The sequence below is a fragment of the Xiphophorus maculatus genome, chromosome 6 (genome assembly GCF_002775205.1).
Source record: "Xiphophorus maculatus strain JP 163 A chromosome 6, X_maculatus-5.0-male, whole genome shotgun sequence".
In the NCBI taxonomy this organism is placed as follows: domain Eukaryota; kingdom Metazoa; phylum Chordata; class Actinopteri; order Cyprinodontiformes; family Poeciliidae; genus Xiphophorus; species Xiphophorus maculatus.
The window spans coordinates 23445939-23466301 of record NC_036448.1 but is presented as its reverse complement, the minus strand read 5'-3'; the positions used below and the strand labels follow the sequence as shown (position 1 = coordinate 23466301).

The 20363-nt window shown below is 38.9% G+C and overlaps 1 protein-coding gene across 2 annotated transcripts in view; it reads right to left on the bottom strand.

The window, feature by feature from the left end:
- Positions 1 to 20363, bottom strand: part of zzz3 (zinc finger ZZ-type containing 3) — a 34167-nt gene that overhangs the window by 8949 nt on the left and 4855 nt on the right. For both annotated transcript variants that reach the window (XM_023336189.1, XM_023336188.1), the window contains exons 2-8: positions 14924 to 17555; positions 9228 to 9366; positions 7971 to 8118; positions 7775 to 7887; positions 4108 to 4179; positions 1845 to 1946; positions 1510 to 1605 (exon numbers count right to left, since the gene is read on the bottom strand). In XM_023336189.1, the coding sequence (XP_023191957.1) occupies positions 1510 to 1605; positions 1845 to 1946; positions 4108 to 4179; positions 7775 to 7887; positions 7971 to 8118; positions 9228 to 9366; positions 14924 to 17490 (3237 nt within the window). In that variant the 5' untranslated portion in view covers positions 17491 to 17555. The remainder of the gene's footprint in view (positions 1 to 1509; positions 1606 to 1844; positions 1947 to 4107; positions 4180 to 7774; positions 7888 to 7970; positions 8119 to 9227; positions 9367 to 14923; positions 17556 to 20363) is intronic.

Genomic DNA, 20363 nt, shown 5'->3' with positions numbered 1-20363 from the left:
CCTTTAATATCTATAACTTTTAAGCTCAAACTTAAATATCTATATTTAAGTTGTAGACTTGTGTTTAAGGTAACCAGTGTGTTTACAAAAGTGAGTAAATTCTTGCCACAGATTTAGTTAGCATGCAGGCAAATGCACTGAGAACACTGCATGCTGTATTCCAAGACAAAATATGATTAAAAAAGTCTTAAATTCCAACTGTTATTGTATAAATTAAAAAAATGTACAGCCTCATCAAGTCAAATAGCTTTATGCACCTTTGAACAGGTATTTCAGTCCAAGACAATTGGATTACATTTCTCTATTGCTCTGCATATCTTTGTTTTACATCAGAAACAGAATATTTTAAATAAACCCAACAAAAAAGCTCATTTTCAGGAGTATTTGGGGTTTTAAAATCTTATTTAAAGACAGCCATTTCAAGGGAATTTCCTTTTTAAACTGATCTATAATCCCCTACATGTGACAAATAGGCCCATCATCATAGTATGAGACATCCCATATCATGATGCTTACGCCACTGTGCTTCACGGAGTTCTGGGGCTTGAACTCATTGTTTGAGGGTTGAAAATTTTGCTTTCATCTGTGCAGAAACTGTTACTCCATTTCTAAGGATGCACTGAAATAACAACATCTGGTATTTATATTATAGTTTATGGCAGATCACCAATATTTACATAGTCTTGTTATTTAGTTGTGAGCACAACTGCAAGTGGAAAACGGATTATCTTTCATTGGATTAGCTGCTGTATTTCCTCAGATTAATTCAAAGTTGGACCTCCGTTAATGCCCTGGGATTTTCCTCCACAGCAGATTGAACCGATTATAAATTAACTCTCAAAAAAAGCCCTTCAAAGATAAAGAGGGTTTCCATTCAAATAAATGTAATAATTAAAGGCATCCTCTCTATTCATCTGTATTTACTGCATGACTTACTTTAAAAATGTGGGAAAATGTTTTGAAAAAATTTACTTAAAATTACCACAACACAGAAAAAGTCCAAAAGAAAGAGAAATCACAGACTGAGAAAATCCTTCTAGTGTGAAAAAAGTTAAGAAAAATGTTAAATGCTGGACAAACATGTTTGCTATCTCCTAGTCTGTTTAGTTTTACAGTTTTCTGCTTTGTTTTTCCTATTTACAGACATAATTATAAGTTAGGATTAGTGTGTCAGATAATAAAATAGTTTAATTAGATCGTTTGGACACAGATTGATCAGGTTTTATTGATCTTGTGCCCAAAACCATAAAAATTGCACCCTGAACTAAGAAGGATTCAGTCATTCAGTCAGTCTTCATTTATAGCAAATGAAGGCAGCAAAAATGCTTACTTAGATAAAAAGAGAAAACAAAATAAAAGCAAATGAAAAAAGGAGGAAAGAAACACTGGACATTAGAAAACAAAGAGTTGGGCTCCCAGCCAGTACAATTGAATACATTTCTTAGCTTTTATTTGAATATCAGTGTTACTTTATATAGTTGAAGGGTTTGGCAGATGAGTGGCAGTTACCTTTTTAGTGTACATGCAGAGGTTGGGGGTTCTTCCAGGCACAGGGATACCAGCTTTTGTCAGTTTGATGAAATACTTTTGAACCCTGCTGGCGACCTGGGATGTTTCAGGAGGAAATCTGATTCATTAATCACTTCCAGCAGAGGAACAGCTGCTTGAAATAACGGAGCTCAAACACCTGCAGGTATCAGCAGCTCCGCCTATTAACAAGTTTCACCCTCGGACTTGTTTTCCATTAGAAAAGATAAAAAACACAAATACTACCAGTGGTAAGGCAGTTACTAACAGTTTTACAATTATTTTGATGTTTTTCTGCTTTCTAACGTGGGTGTCACCTGTTTGGCCGTTCGATTGCCGAGCTCATCAGCGATCTTCTGCCACCTTTTGGACTCCACTTCTTCAGGCGGGAACTTGACAAGAAGCTGCTCCAGTTTTTTCTATGAAAACAAAACATTCAGATACATTTGGAGCTGGGAATATTTGGGCACTTGGCAAATTGATTCGATTACAATTCAGAAAGACAAGGTGCAACTCTAAATCGATTAATGATGTAATTGCATCACTAGCTTCGCGGTTTATGATCGGAGGATATATCAGCTTTTTTATTTTCTCGTTCCAGTTGAAAACTGTAACATAGCACCTCTTGTTTCAAAAGATTTTCTTCCAACTTCACACATCATGCATAAAGCATGAATCTTTTCCAAGTGATTTATGTTAATGGGGTTATTTGGGTCAGAATTATGAATGTTCGCATCTTGATGCAATGAAAATTTTGATTTTTTTCTCCCACTCCCAGATAAAACTGTGCAATAATCTTTCAAAACATTTTAGTCATCAGGGAAATAAAAGGTTTTATGGATCAGGATATAATAGAAACTTGATCTGGTTTGCATTGAATTTACAAAGTTATTTAAATCTAACTAGAAATTAATCAGAAATACATCAGAGATTTTATTTAACAAAGATTAAGACCAAATGGGAAAAAATACATCTAATGTTTCTTTTTCTTGCTTTTCTGGGTACTTTTTTCGTACCCTGTGGTTTTGCTGTTCAGTTTGATTCTTTTGAGTGAATTTTTATTGTCCAGGCTGATTACCACGTGCAGGTTTTTGTTCCAATTACATTCCAACTATGAAGCGAGGGTGGAAAGCAAAAATCCTATAAGAAGTGTAGGCGAGGCGGCAGCTCCTGCTGTGCATAGAAATAATTTAAAGAGCTATAAAAAGGTTCCCACAGTGTGAAAGCACTTAACATATTTGGGTGGTGCCTGTTCTGCACAGCTAGACTTAGATTTTACTCCTCCATCATGACAACACATCTCTCTGCCTTTATTCTGTTCAGACAAAATAAGAGCAGCTGGAATATATTCTGCATTTTTAGTTGGTTTTATGAATCAGGGTTTGTTTTTGGGTTAAGTTTTGTCTTATAATAAAAAAGCCAAATATACCAAAAAATATGCAAAAATGGCAATAGCTTTTGAACTTTAAAACAATTTTTTTTCCACATTATAACCACAGGCTTCAATGCACTTCATAAGGATTTCATGTGATGGACCAAAGCACAGCATAATTATAAAGTAGGACATGATTTAGAAATTTTTGTATTACATTAAAAGGTTTAATGTGTAAGGCAGTAACTAACTTAATTAATCTATCAATTATTCTGATGATTAATTTGATAATAAAAAAAGGTCACATTCTGCAGATTTTCTATTTAAGCCTTTTTTAAACAATGTTAGAAATACATGAAAAGGTGCAAATAAACAAATAATTTAATTACGTTTTCAAATAAGAAAAAACGGTATTGCCTAAAATGCAATAACATCCCTTTCCTTTGGTGAACATTTGATTATTTGTATTTGATTATTTGAGGATGAACATCATCTGCAGATGATGTTCATCCTCATCTCCAACACCATGTGAAACAACATCATGTGAAACATGTGAAAAGTCCAAGTAATTCTGCTTGACTGAACATCAATTCAATGTATGGCTGATCTGCTAATGATTTTATCCAATTAATCAAAAAAAAGTAGATTTATGTCACTTATAACAAGATATATCGTAAGTGAAACAATCTCCCAGTGGAACTACTATCTTTTAATTTATATTCAAGCTCCTATTTCTTGCTAAAAAATTACTTGAATGTTAGTTTTGTCCTTTTTTATGTGCAGTAAGATGTTTGCTTTTTGCAGAGAAGTAATAATATTCATTACACTGAAACAATCCAAACAAATCATGTTAAGGTAAATAACGTTCCTGCTCAAATTAAATGGAACAAAAGGAACAAAAGAGATATCTGATTCTTTTTATTAGGTGTATGAAAATATCGGGCTTCAAATGTAAATAATGCTTTCCAAATGTAGGCTTTTAATCAAACATTGTATTCTGCTTTTATTACAAACCTGATCAAGCACTTTCAAGGATTTTATACAGAACTCAAGAGCTTTCCAAACCTTGAAAACACCTACATGGATCTTAAAAACCCGTACGAACCTGGTATTCTAGAAGGCACTAAATATAAACAAATAGCTGAGCAAATCCCAAGAAAAATGAAAACAATAAATGTACAGATTTGTGTTTAACTCTTTCTACCAACCTGTTCCTCCACCGTCCACAGCTGGTTAAACGTGTCAGGCTTATTTGGGTGACAAATCCTCCCCCTGATCATCTGCCAACAACACACATTGACAGGCATGTTAAGAGACTGACAAGACAAAAATAAAGCACATCGCCGCCGACATCTTGAAAGGATCTCAACATGCAAACTGCCAGGCAATATGAATCCTTCAGCTTGACAGAGAAAGGCTGGCTGTCAGACGTGGCTTGAAACGTGTCGCTGGGAGTGTGCGGAAAAAAGCAGCAGCTCCTTTTGACTGACAAACAAAATCCTTTCACTATGCAGAGAATGTCGGCTGGGAGAAAGCAAATGTGTCGGCACAAAGTAAACAAAAAAAGCAGCAGGAATAACCGAGAGTTGTTAGCTCGGAGCAGGATGCTCTGCACCTTTCTAATCCAAATAATCAAATTAAAACGTAAAACCTGACTGCTGGCGTGATTGTGGGAGAGTGAATACACACACATGGAAAAAGGATAGAAGAGGCTTGTTTCCACAGATACTTTGTAATTTTTAAATACTTAACTGAGCAAAGCAGTAAGACTGAAAGGGAAGAAGTGAAGGAGGTGTAGAAAGGTAAAAATCAGCTGATCTGTGAGACAACTAGTGAGAGACGAGTGACTCATCAGCCAGAGTTAGAAACTGCTGCCGCTGCAGACGGCAGCTGATGGAGGAATTCAACATTAAAAACTCCACTAATAAATCCCACATATGGATCTGTAAATATTCCTGATTCTTTCAGAGTAAACGTCTCAGAGTTTTCAGTGATTTGTGTTTATTTTAAAATATAAACTACTGAGATTTTATGGCCAGGTGTTTTTACAGTGTTCAGGGTTTACATACAGGATCTGCAGAAACAAGAACGTGGAAGGATAAATGAGGGAAAATAGGAGAGAGGGAAGGAATGAAGGACACTACGATGAAAAAAGAGAAGACCCAAGGAGCGTATTAAATGAGAAAAAAAGATAGATTACAAGAAAGAAAGGAATGGAAGTAAAGAAAGACACAAAGAAAGGACAAAGGAGAGAAAGACTGAAACAAAGAAAAGATCAAAGGAAAAAGAAACAGAGAAAGAAAGAAAAAGGACCAAAGGAAGAATGAAAGAAAAGATGAAAGAACCAATGAAAAGAAAGAAACAAAAACAGCAATTAAAGAAAAGACAAAAAGAATGAAGGAAAGAGCAGAAAAAGAAAAGGTACAAGGAACAAAGAAAGGAAGGTCACAAAGACAGAAGGTAGTAAACAAGGAAAGGAAGGACAAAAAAGTGACAGAGGACAAGGACAGAAGGAAAAACACAAGAACAGAAGAAAGAAAAGACGAGAAGGAGAAAGAACAGAAGCAAAGAAGCTCCATTTAGACAACAGGGTTGGGAATAAAATCTCAAAGTACTAATATTTTGCTGTTCTCTTATTTTGTTTTACTGTAGTTAGCCGGACCTGAAAACTCCGATATCAGCCTCGGTATTTCCCACAGATTGTGGGACTTTGTGGGACACCGACGCTGTCCTCCCTGTTAAGACCATAAAAGTGTTTCCAAACCAGAAACCATGGCTGGACAGCACAGTACGGGCCCTGCTGAAAGCCCGGGATGCTGCCTACAGGTCTGGAGACAGGTTGGCTTATAGCAGGGCCCGGTCGGAACTGAAAAAAGGTATTAAGCAGGCCAAGCTCCAGTACAAACAGCAGATTGAGGAACATTTCATCAACAACAACCCCCGAAGCATGTGGAGAGGCATTAGAACCATGACGGACTACAAACACAGCACTCAGCTGACCAGCCACGACCCCACCCTGCCTGACACCTTAAACAGTTTCTTTGCCCGCTTTGACACGGCGGGCAGCAGAGAAGCCATACATCTACCCCAACTGGAAGAGCAGCACCAGCCTCTCGTCCTGCAGAAGCATCAGGTGACGTCCACCCTGAGGAGGATCAACACCCACAAAGCTCCAGGACCGGACAAGGTGTCAGGCCAGACGCTGAAAACCTGCGCCGACCAGCTGGCAGGAGTGTTTCTGGACATTTTCAATCTGTCCCTGCAGCTCGCCATGGTTCCTGAGTGCCTCAAGTCTTCCACCATCATCCCTGTACCGAAGAAGAGGTCCATCACCAGCCTGAACGATTACCGGCCCGTCGCTCTGACCCCGGTGATCATGAAGTGCTTTGAGAGGATTCTTCTGAGGTACATCAGAGACTTCATCCCCGCAAACCTGGACAGCCTTCAGTTCGCCTACAGAGCGAACCGGTCAACAGAGGATGCTGTCTCCATCACTCTGCACACAGCCCTGACCCATCTGCAGCATCCCAACACCTACGTCAGGATGCTATTTGTAGACTTCAGCTCAGCATTTAATACCGTCATCCCAGACAAGCTGGTGCTGAAGCTACTCGAGGTGGGGCTGCCCGCTTCACTGTGCCACTGGATCAGAGACTTCCTCACCAACAGGCCTCAGGTGGTGAGAATAAGTGGCTCAACATCGTCCCCACTGGTCCTCAACACAGGCACGCCGCAGGGCTGTGTGCTCAGCCCAGCTCTCTTCACCCTGTTTACACACGACTGCGTGGCCATCCACCCCACCAACACAGTCGTGAAGTACGCGGACGACACAACAGTAGTGGGTCTCATTTCAGACAACAACGAGACCCACTACAGAGAGGAGATTCTGCAGCTCACTCAGTGGTGTTCAGCCAACAACTTGGTGCTGAACACAGGGAAGACCAAGGAGGTCATTGTGGATTACAGAAGGTCCAGGAGGACGGATCACACTCCCCTTCTCATAGATGGAGAAGTGGTGGAACGTGTGGACAACATCAAGTTCCTGGGCCTCCACATCACTTCTGACCTCTCCTGGAACACAAACACCTCCCACCTGGTGAAGAAAGCACAACAAAGGCTCTTCTTCCTCAGGAAACTGAGACGGGCTGGACTTTCCTCACGGCTGCTCGTGAACTTTTACAGGGCGATGATCGAGAGCATCCTCTGCCTCAACATGACTGTGTGGTATGGTAGCTGCACAGCATTGGAGAGGAAACAACTGACACGGGTGGTGAGAACAGCACAAGGCATTGTGGGATGCCCCCTCCCAGACCTGGACTCCATTTACACAGACCGGGTCAAGAAGAGAGCTGGATCCATAGCCATGGATTCCAGCCACCCGGGCCACAGACTGTTTGTGCCGCTGCCATCAGGCAAGCGGTACAGGAATATACGGACTACAACAAATAGACTGAGAAACAGTTTCTTCCCCACAGCCGTCAGAGCCATTACTCCCTGCCGTCCCCCCTCCCACACATATCATAACCTCGCAGTCACACATACATATCCCCCACCCCCACACGGCCATATTGTTCTGCACTTTGCACTGTCACATTATCTGTACTTTGCCATAATTGGACCTGCTGCTACTTCTTTGGTGTGGTTGAGTGCCTTTAGTTAATTTAGTTGTATATATTGTTATTATTATTATTGTGTGTTTGCTTATTTATACTGTATATATTTGACCTTTTGCACGGGAGCTGCAATGGAAATTTCGTTGAATTCTGTTCAATGACAATAAATGCTATCTATCTATCTATCTATCTATCTATCTATCTATCTATCTATCTATCTATCTATCTATCTATCTATCTATCTATCTATCTATCTTTGTACCTGTGTTTGCCTGCCGTTCTCAGGGGCGTCACTGGTGGGAAGAGAGGAGTACACGGCTGATGATTCACCTTCTTTCTTGGGTTCAACAGGACTTTTTGGTCTAAGAGGCAAACCTGTAGTAAACAAAAATAATCGAATCGACGTCCTTTTCTAAAAATATAAAAATTAGATAAACAAATTCTAACTTCAGACTTGCCTTTATCAAAGATTAACTTCAGCTGCCGGGTTTTTCGCTTCTTGTCGCAGAACTCTCTCTCGAACTCCCCCAGACCGGAGGTGTACTGTTCCCAGGCGATGTCCGGGAGCTGGACGACCCGCTGAGGACGCGGCAGACCCAAATTCGCCTGAGAGTCAAAAAGAAAACCACAAATTAAGTTAAACAATTAAAATAGGGCTGAAGCGATTAATCAGATTAACCATGATGAATTGAAATAATTGTCAACTAACTTAGTAATTGATTAATTGTTAACCAAAGTAGACAGAGTCGGTAAAAGTTTCAGACGAGAAATTAAGACAAAACTGGACATAAAATATATACATTTTGTATTTAAGATTAAAAAAAAAAAACACATTTGTATGTAAATATGTTCTACCCAGAACAACTGGTTCAAATTCTGGGGGGGGGGAAAAATCTCCTATTAATACCTTTTGCTATCCAGTTACTAATTGGTTAATCCATAAAATAATCAACAGATCAACCATGCACTGTACTGATAAGTCAATAAAAAAAGTGCTGAGCTTTTCACATGTTAGAAGTGTTTATTAGCTGCAGATGCTATCAAGTTTACACTAAGGGAATGGTATATTATTGCATTTTAGATAATAAAACATTAATTTTTGTTTTTAAAAAGAATTTAAATTAAGTTTTTTAGTTGCAGTATTTCTAGTGTTGTGTAAAATAGGCTTTAAAGGTTAAGTGAAAAATCTGCAAAATGTGACCATTTTTCTCTAAACTAATAGCGTTTTTTATCCAAATAATCAATAACTAAAATAATTGTTAGTTGCAGCTTTTAATTAAAAATAGGCTTCATCTTTGGCACAACAGGACAAACACAGTGAACCACATTCCTCTGGTTTTCCAACATGCACACATTACATATTTTTCTTATATTTAAACAAATAATTTCTGCCGGTGTCAATTTTATTCAAAAATTGATCTAATTGGAAGAAAGAAAAAACCAACAAAGGAAGTTGAAAGCAACTTCTTCCATGTGTTTGCGGGTTTATCTAAATGGCTTATGACAAAATGAGCATTTTATGGCTTCCTGTCAACAGTTTCTCTTCTACAAAGTTCAGATTTGAGAAGAAATGCATGCTGGACTTTCACATTATGATTGTCATTTCCCTCCAAAATCGTGCACTGGTTTGTGTCCAACAAAATCCAAGATAAAATGCGGATATATTTGTGGTTCATGTTGTATCAGTACTGCAGAGGGCTCTGTGTTTTGTTCACCTGTTTCTGCAGCTGCTCCACAAAGCTGATGGGTTCAGAGAGGGCCTCCCTCTGCTGACGTGCCAACGTCTCCAGGTCCAGAATGGCCTGAGCTCGCTGCGCCTCCAGTACTACGATGGTCTGCAGCAGCCTCTGATAACTGGAGGAGAGGGAAACAAGGTTAGACTGGAGAGGAATGTCAGGACTGATTACATTATTTAACCGGACGTCTGCAACATAGCAGTACATCAACACAGAACCTTGAAGATGTTTCAAATGCAGCCATTTTCCACTTATCTACAAGGAATATATGGGATGTCGATGTTAAATTCACTTTCTAGATGCTGCTTCTGTAAACAGCATACAAATTAAAGTAAAAAAACTGCAACAATAAAAATGAAATTGCACAACCGCTCTTGCCGTCAGAACTGCATGTTTGACCTTTCTCCTCACAGTCTCTGGAGTAACTGAACAACTGCAAACTGAAGCAGCACAGACTGAGTGGCGCTGATCCAAAGGCTTCCTACTGTACAAAGCTATAAGCTAATGTAGGAGATCAAATGGCCAGAGGGCATCAACCTCACTGAACGCAACAAATCAGTGCAAAAGGACGCATTTATGTACTCTAAGCCAAGCAGGCTTAAAGTACAGCAGCCTCTATGTGCTGGAGAATAGATCTGCCGTGATAGCAAATGTTACTGGATAATAAACCGTCACCAGAAGTTACCACAATAAATGATAATGTTGTTTTGAGACCATTTTCAAGTAATATAATGGCAATAATGGCATGACAATGCAAGAACACACAATCAAAGGTCAATAAACTTTCAATTCTAACAAACATTTAACACTGGAACTGGAAGACATTTAAAATTTTTTAAATAAACAACAAATAAAATGTTTGTGAACATAATTGTCCTTCAAAAAAAGGGCCAGTTGAGACCAAAACACCAGACTGAAGATGTTTATCATCCATTTTTTGGTCAAAAGAGAGAGAAGAGTACAGCTATTAATTGTGCAAATGGAAATTAAGCTCATTTTAATTTATCATGCGATTAATTTATTATTTAATGCAACAGGGCTATTGGTAAGTAATTCTGATTAAAAGTAAAGGAAGAATGCAAACTTGTTTTGCTGAGTGCATGATATCAATGCACTGACAAAATCTTACCAAGTATTTCTTCAAATATGCTTAAAATATGTACATTTTTAATTTCCACTAAGTTAATTATTTATGCTTACACACTGGACAAAAACACAAAATCTTATAAAGTATTTTCAGTCTAGTTTCTAGTGCAAATATCCTAGCACACATGAAATAAGACAAAACTAACTTACAAGTAACTTTTCAGAAAGACACAAGACCTTATTTTCAGTAGATATGTTGCTAATTTTGATAAAAAGTTATAAGTGAAATGATCTGCCAGTGAAACTAGTACTTTTTTTGATCCATTTTAATCAATTACTGACTTTAAACAAGCTCTTATTTCTTGCTGAAAAGTTACTTGTAAGTCAGTTTGTCTTATTTCAAGAATACTAAAATATTTGCAGTACAAAGTAAACCAAAAATACTAGAGAAGATGTTGTGTTTTTGCAGTGTGTTAAGCTGTTTTGGGAAAAGCAGGAGGACTTGGCTGTGCTTTTCAGCCCTCTGGAGTCCGTCCAAATGTCCAGGGACAAGTCTGGTGTTTTATTGCCACCTACTGGGCCTGTGGTCTGACAACAAACAAGGCCACATGATGAAAAACTGGCCTGGACGTGAATGTTTCCATTTTAATGTTTAATCACCGATTTGAAGACAGCAAATGATGGCAAAGCGGATATAAATATGGGATGTTCTGTCAGTGAACAAATTACAATCTGTGATATTTCTGTTTAATCAGCAGCTCTAAAAATGCCACATCATGCCTGCATAAAAATGACTCCAGGCCGCATCGATCCAAGCTTTAAAAATCCTCCTCATTCAGCAAAGGCAAACATTGCCATGACACTAAAGCGTGATTAAATTACCAAGCAATATGAGAGCACTGAAATCCCATAACTGCTTTTAAAATCTCTAACATTTACTAGTGTAAACGACAAAACGGACCTCATAAATCAGAGCAGTTAGCCATCAAAATGTGGGACCTGAAGACCAGCGTAAACATCTCATGTTGTATGACAACTAATAAAAAACTGTCAACAATACCGACAAATACATCCCAAAATATTAAACTCTGCTTTCTGAGAGGTCAGATAACCGAAACAATCAACAAAGTCAATTTAAAATGCAATTTTCTGAGGCTTTGTTATTCAATTTGCACAATCAAAACAAGAGAATGAAAATAAAAGGTTTGAACATCAAAAACAAACATCAGGGTAAAAATGAAAGTTCACATCTCACAAGCAATTGTTTACAAAATGATATAACTATAAAAACTTAATTATTTGACATGATGGCACTGTGAAGTTAATCCTACATGTTATTGGCATACTAAAACTGCAGATCTGTCTGTTTAATCTATTTTTCCCCTTTAAGCATCAAACTTGGCTTTGTTTTCTTAATTATGTCAAATATTATCCGGAAAGATGCCAGATTTAGAGAGCAGAACTGAAGAATGATTTGCAAGTCTAATTTTTTCCCTTACAGATTTCTTGTTTTTGCTTTTTTCTCACACTTAAATGTTTCAAATCATCAAACAAATGTTAATATTGGATGAAGATAACCTTAATAAATCCAAAAAGCTGTTTTCAAACGATAATTTCACTTATCAAAGAAAAAAGCTATCCAAAACAGCCTGGCTTTGAGGGAAAAAGTAATTCTCTCTCTTGTTAAATCATGAATTAACTGCGCCAAACCCCCGCCCCAATTATTACCTGACCTGCAGATATAATAAATAACTTAAAAAGAATATCTTTGATGGCTGAAAGACTTCATAAAACAACACATCATCCAAGAAAACAGTAAGAAAAGTCCACATCTGTCAGTTTGGTTTGGAAAGGGAGTTCACAAAACAACCCAGAATAACATCTAAATCTCTGCGGGACTCTCATGCCTCAGTTCAGACCAGAGCTCATGAATCAGAAAGAAAGAGTGGGAAAAATGAGATCCATGTGGCTAAAACCTCATGGAGGATGATGATCATCAAGATGTTTTGATGATCCCAAAGAGTCTAGGGAAAATATTCTGACCAGGACTAAAGCGAACACTATTTGGAATGTGTGCATCTGGTTACATTTGACCAAAAATTTTAAACAGACCATCATACTGACAGTCATTAATGGTGGTGGAAATGTGATGGTCTGGGGCTGGACGACTTCTTATAAATGATGGGATTGGGACTGGAAATCCTGCAGAGCATCCAGCCTTCAGTAAAGGACAACGACCCAAAGAACAGCAGCAAGGCCTTGTGAATAACTAAAAAAACTAAATCCCAAGTTTGGGGGTGGTTTAGCTAAAGTCTTGATTTCAGATACTCAACACCTTTAACGCAGCTGAATTGACATGTTTCTGAAGACTGGGATGAAATTAATCAGTGATCATTGCCAGCTATCGCAAACTATGGATGCCAAGTTTGGGTAGAACAACCAGTTATTACTTCTACAAGGATAAACTCCCAAAGTGCCAGTTAGATTTTGGTAGCATTTTTTAATGAATTCATCATTTGAAAACTGCTTGTTGTATTTACTCTATTATTTTTTATCTGGTGTCAAAATTAGTTTGCAATTCAAGAGACCAAAAACATGCAAAGATTTATAGCGCAAACACCTTTTCACCATCATACATTGAGACAAAACTCCTTATTGGAAAAACTTTTGGACGTGTTATGAATAATGACCTCAAAACAGACTTCGCTATACTTCAAAGTCCTTGATATCTTGAATTTAGGTGCTCAATATTACGACTGCAAAGCTGGTTACCGTATTTCTATTGTGATGCATTCATAGTAAGTAGTATATATTAATTGATGGAGACTCTGGTTTTGATACACAGAAAATCTACTCCAACCTGGAGTAGATTTTAAAATCACCAAGATGCTGAAGCTTGTAGGAACTGATGACAAAAAAGCAACAAAATTTAAGATGACATTTTATCAGTGGGATAATAAATTCATTTGATGCGTAGAAGATTTATTGAATGAGACTGTTTTCCCGCATTTTCGCAATTCCAAACCAAATTTACTTTGGAAAGTAAAGATTTCTTCAGACACCTAGCTTTGTTTGGACAATGTTTAAATTCTTCCCTAATTGGTCCCCTAGTTCTACAAGACAGTGTGTATTTCCATTTAAGACTTAACTCCATAACTTGGAGGACTCAACAGCTACATTAGACAATCCAAAAAGGGCCAAGCAGAAGATCTAGGAGTGAACAGACATCCAATGGCTGAAATCCCCAAAATATGTTCATTCTACTACTGTATGTATCTGCAGTTTAGTATTTCTTTAAAGATTGTATTTATCCAAACTGGAACTATCAAAGATGGTTTTTTTCTGTTGATCCATCTCATGATAGATGTGCACAGAGTCCAGCCTCAATAGTTTGTATGTTTTTGAGCCGTCCCCATATCTCAACATATTGGAACAATATTTCAAACCATTTACAGAATCCTGAAGAAAAATGTGATATCAGATCCAATCTGGGCTTTATTTGAAGATACTACACGACTCTCCACACTCCAGACTGTGTGGTCTGTTTTGTGACTTTGATGCCACAACTGCATAGGAAACCCCTGCTCACTTTGCATTAATGAAGGACATAAAATTAGGAAAGAGAAAATCATTTTTGAAGGTGAAATCTGAACTTTTGTTTACTCAAAATGGCAATCTTTTATAGAACATCTTGGTGCAAATGTATAAATCATCTACAAAGTGTTCTGGAGATGTATGATGTCCTCTCATGTTGACTGTTTGTTCTGTTGCTTTTAAGTTTCTCTTGTTTTTCTATGCAAAACACTTAAGTAAAGAGAAGTGTTTTGGGAAAAGAAGAGTGAACAATGAGTCGAGTTTGAAACTGGTACAAACAACCCCTGTTACTGGGTGACCCAATCGCATACTGACATCACTACATACAGGTGTGAATTCACACCAGACTTCTGAACTGCATTAATACACATTCATTTACTTACTACTAACAGCGCCACCTTGCTGTGCATTAATATAGCTCCAAAGTTTGTTGATCTTTCAGTTATATAAAAATAAAATCTGGTGTTGGAGGAAAATTGTGCCTTCTTTTGCCCAGCATCAAGTGCTATTACTCTTTCCTTTTTCTCCTGTAATAATTATAAGCACATGACCAACCATAACTGTGTTCATTCACTAATGGACTGATATGTCTGTTGGCTTTGTCTGATGCAATTTTGCTGCAGCAACATATTGGGCGATTTGACCCAAAGTAAAAGGAGTTACTGTAATATTGATCTGTGTGCCAAGCTTTATGTCCACAAGTGACAGATCTTACTATTTATAATCTCGGCTTAATGGACAAAATTTTAAAGCTCAGTAAAAAACAAAAGGAGTGAGGAAAATGTAGGGAAGTTGTAACTGATATAGTCATCGCAATATTTAACAATTGAGTGATATTCAGTTCTATTAACTACACATTAAACTAAAACATACTGAATTTTATGCATATTTACCACATGTAACATTTAAACATGAGACTGTTTTTACTTTATGAAATAAGGTCAAACAAGGGCTAAAGTACTATGATCCAATATTCCTTGAGAGCTCTCACATACTCTTTGTTGTGTTTAAGAGCCAGGTGGTCTGACTCAAAGTAATACACGTCTGGCTCCTCCTCTTCCTCCTCCTCCTCCTCCTCCTCCTCTTCCTCCTCCTCTTCTTCTTCTTCAACAGCCTCGCTTCGTGTTAGCTCCTTGCCATTTTCTGTCTCCTTGTCCTCCATAAAATCACTGTCCTTCTCACTTGCTCTACAACTAGGATTCACAGAGCCTGGCTCACTGGAGAGGCCAACTGAGTCTGAGCAAGAAGGTTCCTCTAACATTGGACAGTCGTCCTCCATCTCCCCTTCTTCCCTAAAGGGACCATTGTCTGTCATAGGAGAGCAGGGTTTGGAGGGAGATGCTTTCCCACCAGACACAACTCTCCTAGGTGACGTCTGCAGGGTATATCTGTGTTCGTTGAGCTCTGTGAAAGAAGGGGTCATGCTGGACATTGAAGGGTTGCACTCTGGCTCTGTGGGGGATTGGGGTGTTGTGGGTGTGGGCATAGTTTCTCCTGAGTTGCTGTTGTTGACTGAACTACAGTTTACGTTCGCAGTAGAGGACGAAGAGGAGGCAGCAGGTTCCTGTACTGGTGATGGTGACCGGCCATTTGTATCGCCCTCGCTCACAGTCACCTGCTCCTCGTGAGCCAGACCCAAGGGGTCACCCACCACATCAACTTCCACCTCCTCCACCTCCTGCTCTTTGGCCACTATCAACTCAGGAACAGGATCTTCTACAGAACCCATAAATGTCAGTGCAGATGAGGCTGGTGATTCTCCTGAACCAGAGACCGCCATTTGCCCAGCTACAGAGTTTCTAAAAGGCACAGATGAGTCAGGGGATGAGGGAGCCTCCATTTGACTGCCATTTAGCAGAGAAGGGAAGCTGGTGGCAGAGGTGGGGGTTTCACTGGGATGTTCAGTGACTGTGCTAGTTTCCTCTGCATCAGTTTCTCGGAGTCCATTAGAGGCCTTATGGGAATTTTGTGGAAAAACTGGCCCATCACAATCCAGGCAATGATCTTCCTTCCCCTGTCGCCCAACTACCTCACCTTCATGCTCACTGAGGATAGAGGAGGCAGGTGGTGCATTACAAGAGTTGTGGCTGGGTAAGTCTTCACAAATTAAGTCTTTGCAAGGCTCTGAGACAGAAACTTGACTTTGGGGATTCAGAAACCCTTGGTCCTCTTCGTGTCCCAGAAACTCTCCAGAGAGAGAGCACTGCTTGGCCCTTTTGATTGGAGGCGAGGTATTCCGCCACTCTTTCCCTGTGTCACAGTTCTCGGACTTCTCTTGTTTAAGGTCTTTTTCCAAACGGGACATGCCCCGTTTCCTAGAGACGGTCGAATGATCCTCATCACCTGCAGGAACACTGGAGTCAGCTATGTTTCTCTGCAAGATGTCCAGTTGCTGGCTATCTTGCAAGGAGGTTTCCTGTGGTTTTGTGTCATGTTTAGCAGCATGCTTTGACTCCAGCTCAAAGTCTTGATTAAGTTCCTCACCAGTGTCCTGCTTGTTGTCTTGTTTATTGTCATTCGACTCCTGCCTCGACTCCTTGATGGCGTCGTGTTCCGACTCCTTGACAGTGTCCTGCATCGACTCCTTGACGGCGTCGTGCTCCGACTCCTTGACGGCGTCGTGCTCCGACTCCTTGACGGCGTCGTGCTCCGACTCCTTGACGGCGTCGTGCTCCGACTCCTTGACGGCGTCCTGCATCGACTCCTTGACGGCGTCCTGCTTCGACTCCTTGACGGCGTCCTGCATCGACTCTTTGACGGCGTCCTGCTTCGACTCTTTGATGGCGTCCTGCTTCGACTCCTTGACGGCGTCCTGCTTCGACTCCTTAACGGCATCCTGCTCCGACTCCTTAATGGAGTCCTTACTTGTATCCCGCTTGAAGTCTTGCTTAGAGTCCTTGCTATTATTCTGTTTTGATTCTTGTGTAGAGTCCTTACTTGTATCCTTCTTGGACTCTTGCTTGGAGTCCTTACTATTATTCTGCTTTGACTCTTGTGTTGAGTCCTTACTTGTATCCTTCTTGGACTCTTGCTTGGAGTCCTTACTATTATTCTGCTTTGACTCTTGTGTTGAGTCCTTACTTGTATCCTGCTTTGACTCTTGCTTGGAGTCCTTACTTGTATCCTGCTTTGGCTCTTGCTTGGAGTCCTTACTTGTATCCTGCTTTGACTCTTGCTTGGAGTCCTTCCTATTATCCTGCTTTGATTCTTGCTTGGAGTTCTTACTAGTATCTTGCTTGGTCTCTTGCTTCGAGACCCTACTGGTATCAGGCTTTGACTCTTGCTTGGAAACCTTATTGGCATGCTGACTTGAGTCTTGTTTGGAGTCTTTACTGGTATCATGCTTTGACTCTTTTCTGGCATCATACTTGGACTCCTGCCTGTTGTCCTTATTGGTATCCTGCTTCTTTTTGGGGGAGCGTGCCCTAGGTTGTGGAGATACTGAGGTCTCCCCTGGCTGGGCGATGCTGCGGTTTCTGAGGGTTCGACCACAAAACTTCTCATCCAATCCATTGAGCCCCACTGATGACCTTGTGACACGCGAAGAACGGGGTGCGGCCATACTACGGCGGGTGCCTACAGTCTCCTCATCCTGGTGCACTCTCCTCTGCAGCAGAACGTGGGCATCTGAAAGACACAAACCAATGCATTATTGTCATAAGTAAGATGTACCGTAATAAAACACTGCAACCTTTCTTGTCTCTGTAAAGTCTGTCTCACAAAGCACTATGTATATTGTAATTATGCAACTTTGCCCGTTCTCTCTCTGTCGTCCTTTCTGTTAAGCTACTGTTGAATAAAGGCCACTAGTGCCATAATAAAAGCTTTACAAAGAAAAAAAACTGTGAGCTGCTACTGTAGAACAATAAATATGTTTTTAGTTGCAGCATGTGTTTATCAAAAGGATTGTTTTGTCTAGGACAGTCACCGGCTACCAGGAAAAACTTGGAACTCAGCAAAATGTAGACAGATTAATAGAGACATTGCTATAAAAAGTAATGGAGCCTAGATAGGAGAAACTCTTGAGGTGAAAATTTCAAGACATTCATGGAAAGTCCAGTGTAATTTGAGTGAACAAATTAATGCAGGTCAGAAAACTGGATTGGTTGAGATTTAAGGACACCAATTTAAGTAGATCTCTATAAATATCCTTGTAACTATCCAAATGTTGGGAATTTTGGGTTTGTTTGATGAAGAAGTGTAATTTACACAGATGCACTAATAAACTCTTTCTGTGGGAAGAGAAAAATCCTGAACGAAAATATAATTTCATTGTTACATTTTGTCACCAGTCCAATTCCCAGCAAATTGGCGCCCAATGTGGGCCTTATCCATGACCCTAATATGAAGAGTTTCATACTCTGCCAACTGAGCTAACCAGTGACAGCCAAGGACAAATGTTTTCCACTCATTATTGTTACTAATGAAACGAATATGTCCATCACTTCTAATAAGGAGCATGTCAGGTGACAATGATGTGATTTTGCCTATAACATTACACCCAAATTGTTACAAACACAGCCATTATCAAAACAACAAATGTCTCGCCTGCTTTGATATCCACAAGAATTGCAGTCCTTGTTGGCGTCCTGCAATTGTCATTGGACTACTGCCTTGATGCATGTTGAATAAAACTTTTATTGAAGTTTTATTCAACAAACCTGAATAAATTAAGGATAGCCCCAAAAGATATTAAAACAGGAGGATATGTGGAAAATATATGTTAGTAATGTGCAAATGACATCCAAAACTTAAAAAAATACTAGCTCTTTAATTCCAGCGCCTAGCAAATTATAAAATTCATGTGCAACTGTCAGGATTAGAGAAGCTTTAGTGAAATTTAAAACCACACTTGGGCAGAATCAAACATTTGATAATTTGAGAACACCTGCTGACCTTGACAGTTTGCCTTCTATTTTCCCAATGGTGGGAAACTAAACTATATTTTCCAAACCAAGTCAATAAAAATCCTATTTAGAATTCAGAAGTGAAATTAATAATGTGGTTCTGAAAAAAAAATTCCCACCTTTTCCTCATTAAAATAATTATACAATGACCCTAGAATTAAATAAGCATAAAAACTTAAACCTAGGGAGTTGTCTTAACATGCACAGGAATATTATACAATGATTAAATCCTAAATTTACAAAATATAAGTGCATAAAAACAAATTTTAAATTTTTAGCAATTTTCTTATTATTATTGCTTTGACTCAACAGCCTGATTAAGTAAGAAACCTCTAAGTGGCAAAAGGCATTCCTCCTTTATTATGAGAAAGAATTTAAATTCTGTGGTAAGAATAATAAATTCCAAATGACCATGCCTGAAACCCGCCTGAACGCATTGTCATGATTGTTACCTAAACTATTTTCACCACTGTTGGCTCTATCAGAGCATGAATAAATAATTCATTTCAAAATATAATTAAATGCAGTTCATGTGCGGAGCTGAATGATAAAAAAAAAAGTCGCACTTCTTTATGAAATGGGTCTCCTGAAGAAACCCGTGTTAAAGTGCTTTTTGAGCAGAATTATTTTTTTTATTGTGCAGAATTTATTTTTCTTTACACCACTGTACATTCAAAAAAAGGTGGGAGACCAAGTTCATACCTTTTAGTCTGAATTCAAATTCTGCAGAGAAACCTGGTTCTGGCAAAGCTTGATAACTGATACAATAAATATTTGCTAATTAGTATCATGCTTTCAGACTCTCTTTGCCTGACATTTAATTGTTGACACTTAATCGTTTAATGCAGTCCAAAACTAACTTATTTCAATGCTAAATACAGAAGATTTTAACCAAATATTTTTAATAAAATCTTGTTGTAGAGCTGGAGACCTTGAATTTAATCAGTTTCCAGGTGCTGAACAGACTTACTACTCATTATCTGAGCTCTATATTCTCTACAAACCCAAAATTAAAAATACATTAATACAGTTTACTTATTTTATTTATTACAAGACATTACAGCTACACTTATTAAAGAACATATTGCCTGTTTTCCAAATATTGTGCAGCCCCAGTCATATCTAATATTTTCATCCAGTTCAGTAGACTAATACCTGGCAACCAACCTGCCTCAAAGCTTCTGTTCATTGGTCACCTCCTGTTTCTTTCAGGGAGATAAAAACATGGCAGCAAATATACAGTATATATTCATTCCCACACGCCATGCTGAGATTACTGCTCATCTTGTGTAATATAGACTTGGTTTAGAAGTAGTCTGATATATCTGTCAGGAACGCCAAACTATGATTCCTTCGTACTCAGACAAGATAACACTGTAGACTTTGGTTGGCCATAAGGCTGTTGATCTCTGCTGCCAGAGGGGTCAAACAGCTTCAATCTTTACATAACCTTTCAGAGTACCCAAAAATAAAAAAAAGTAATGTACACAAAGCATTACAATGAATTTCCTGACACAATTCAAGTAAA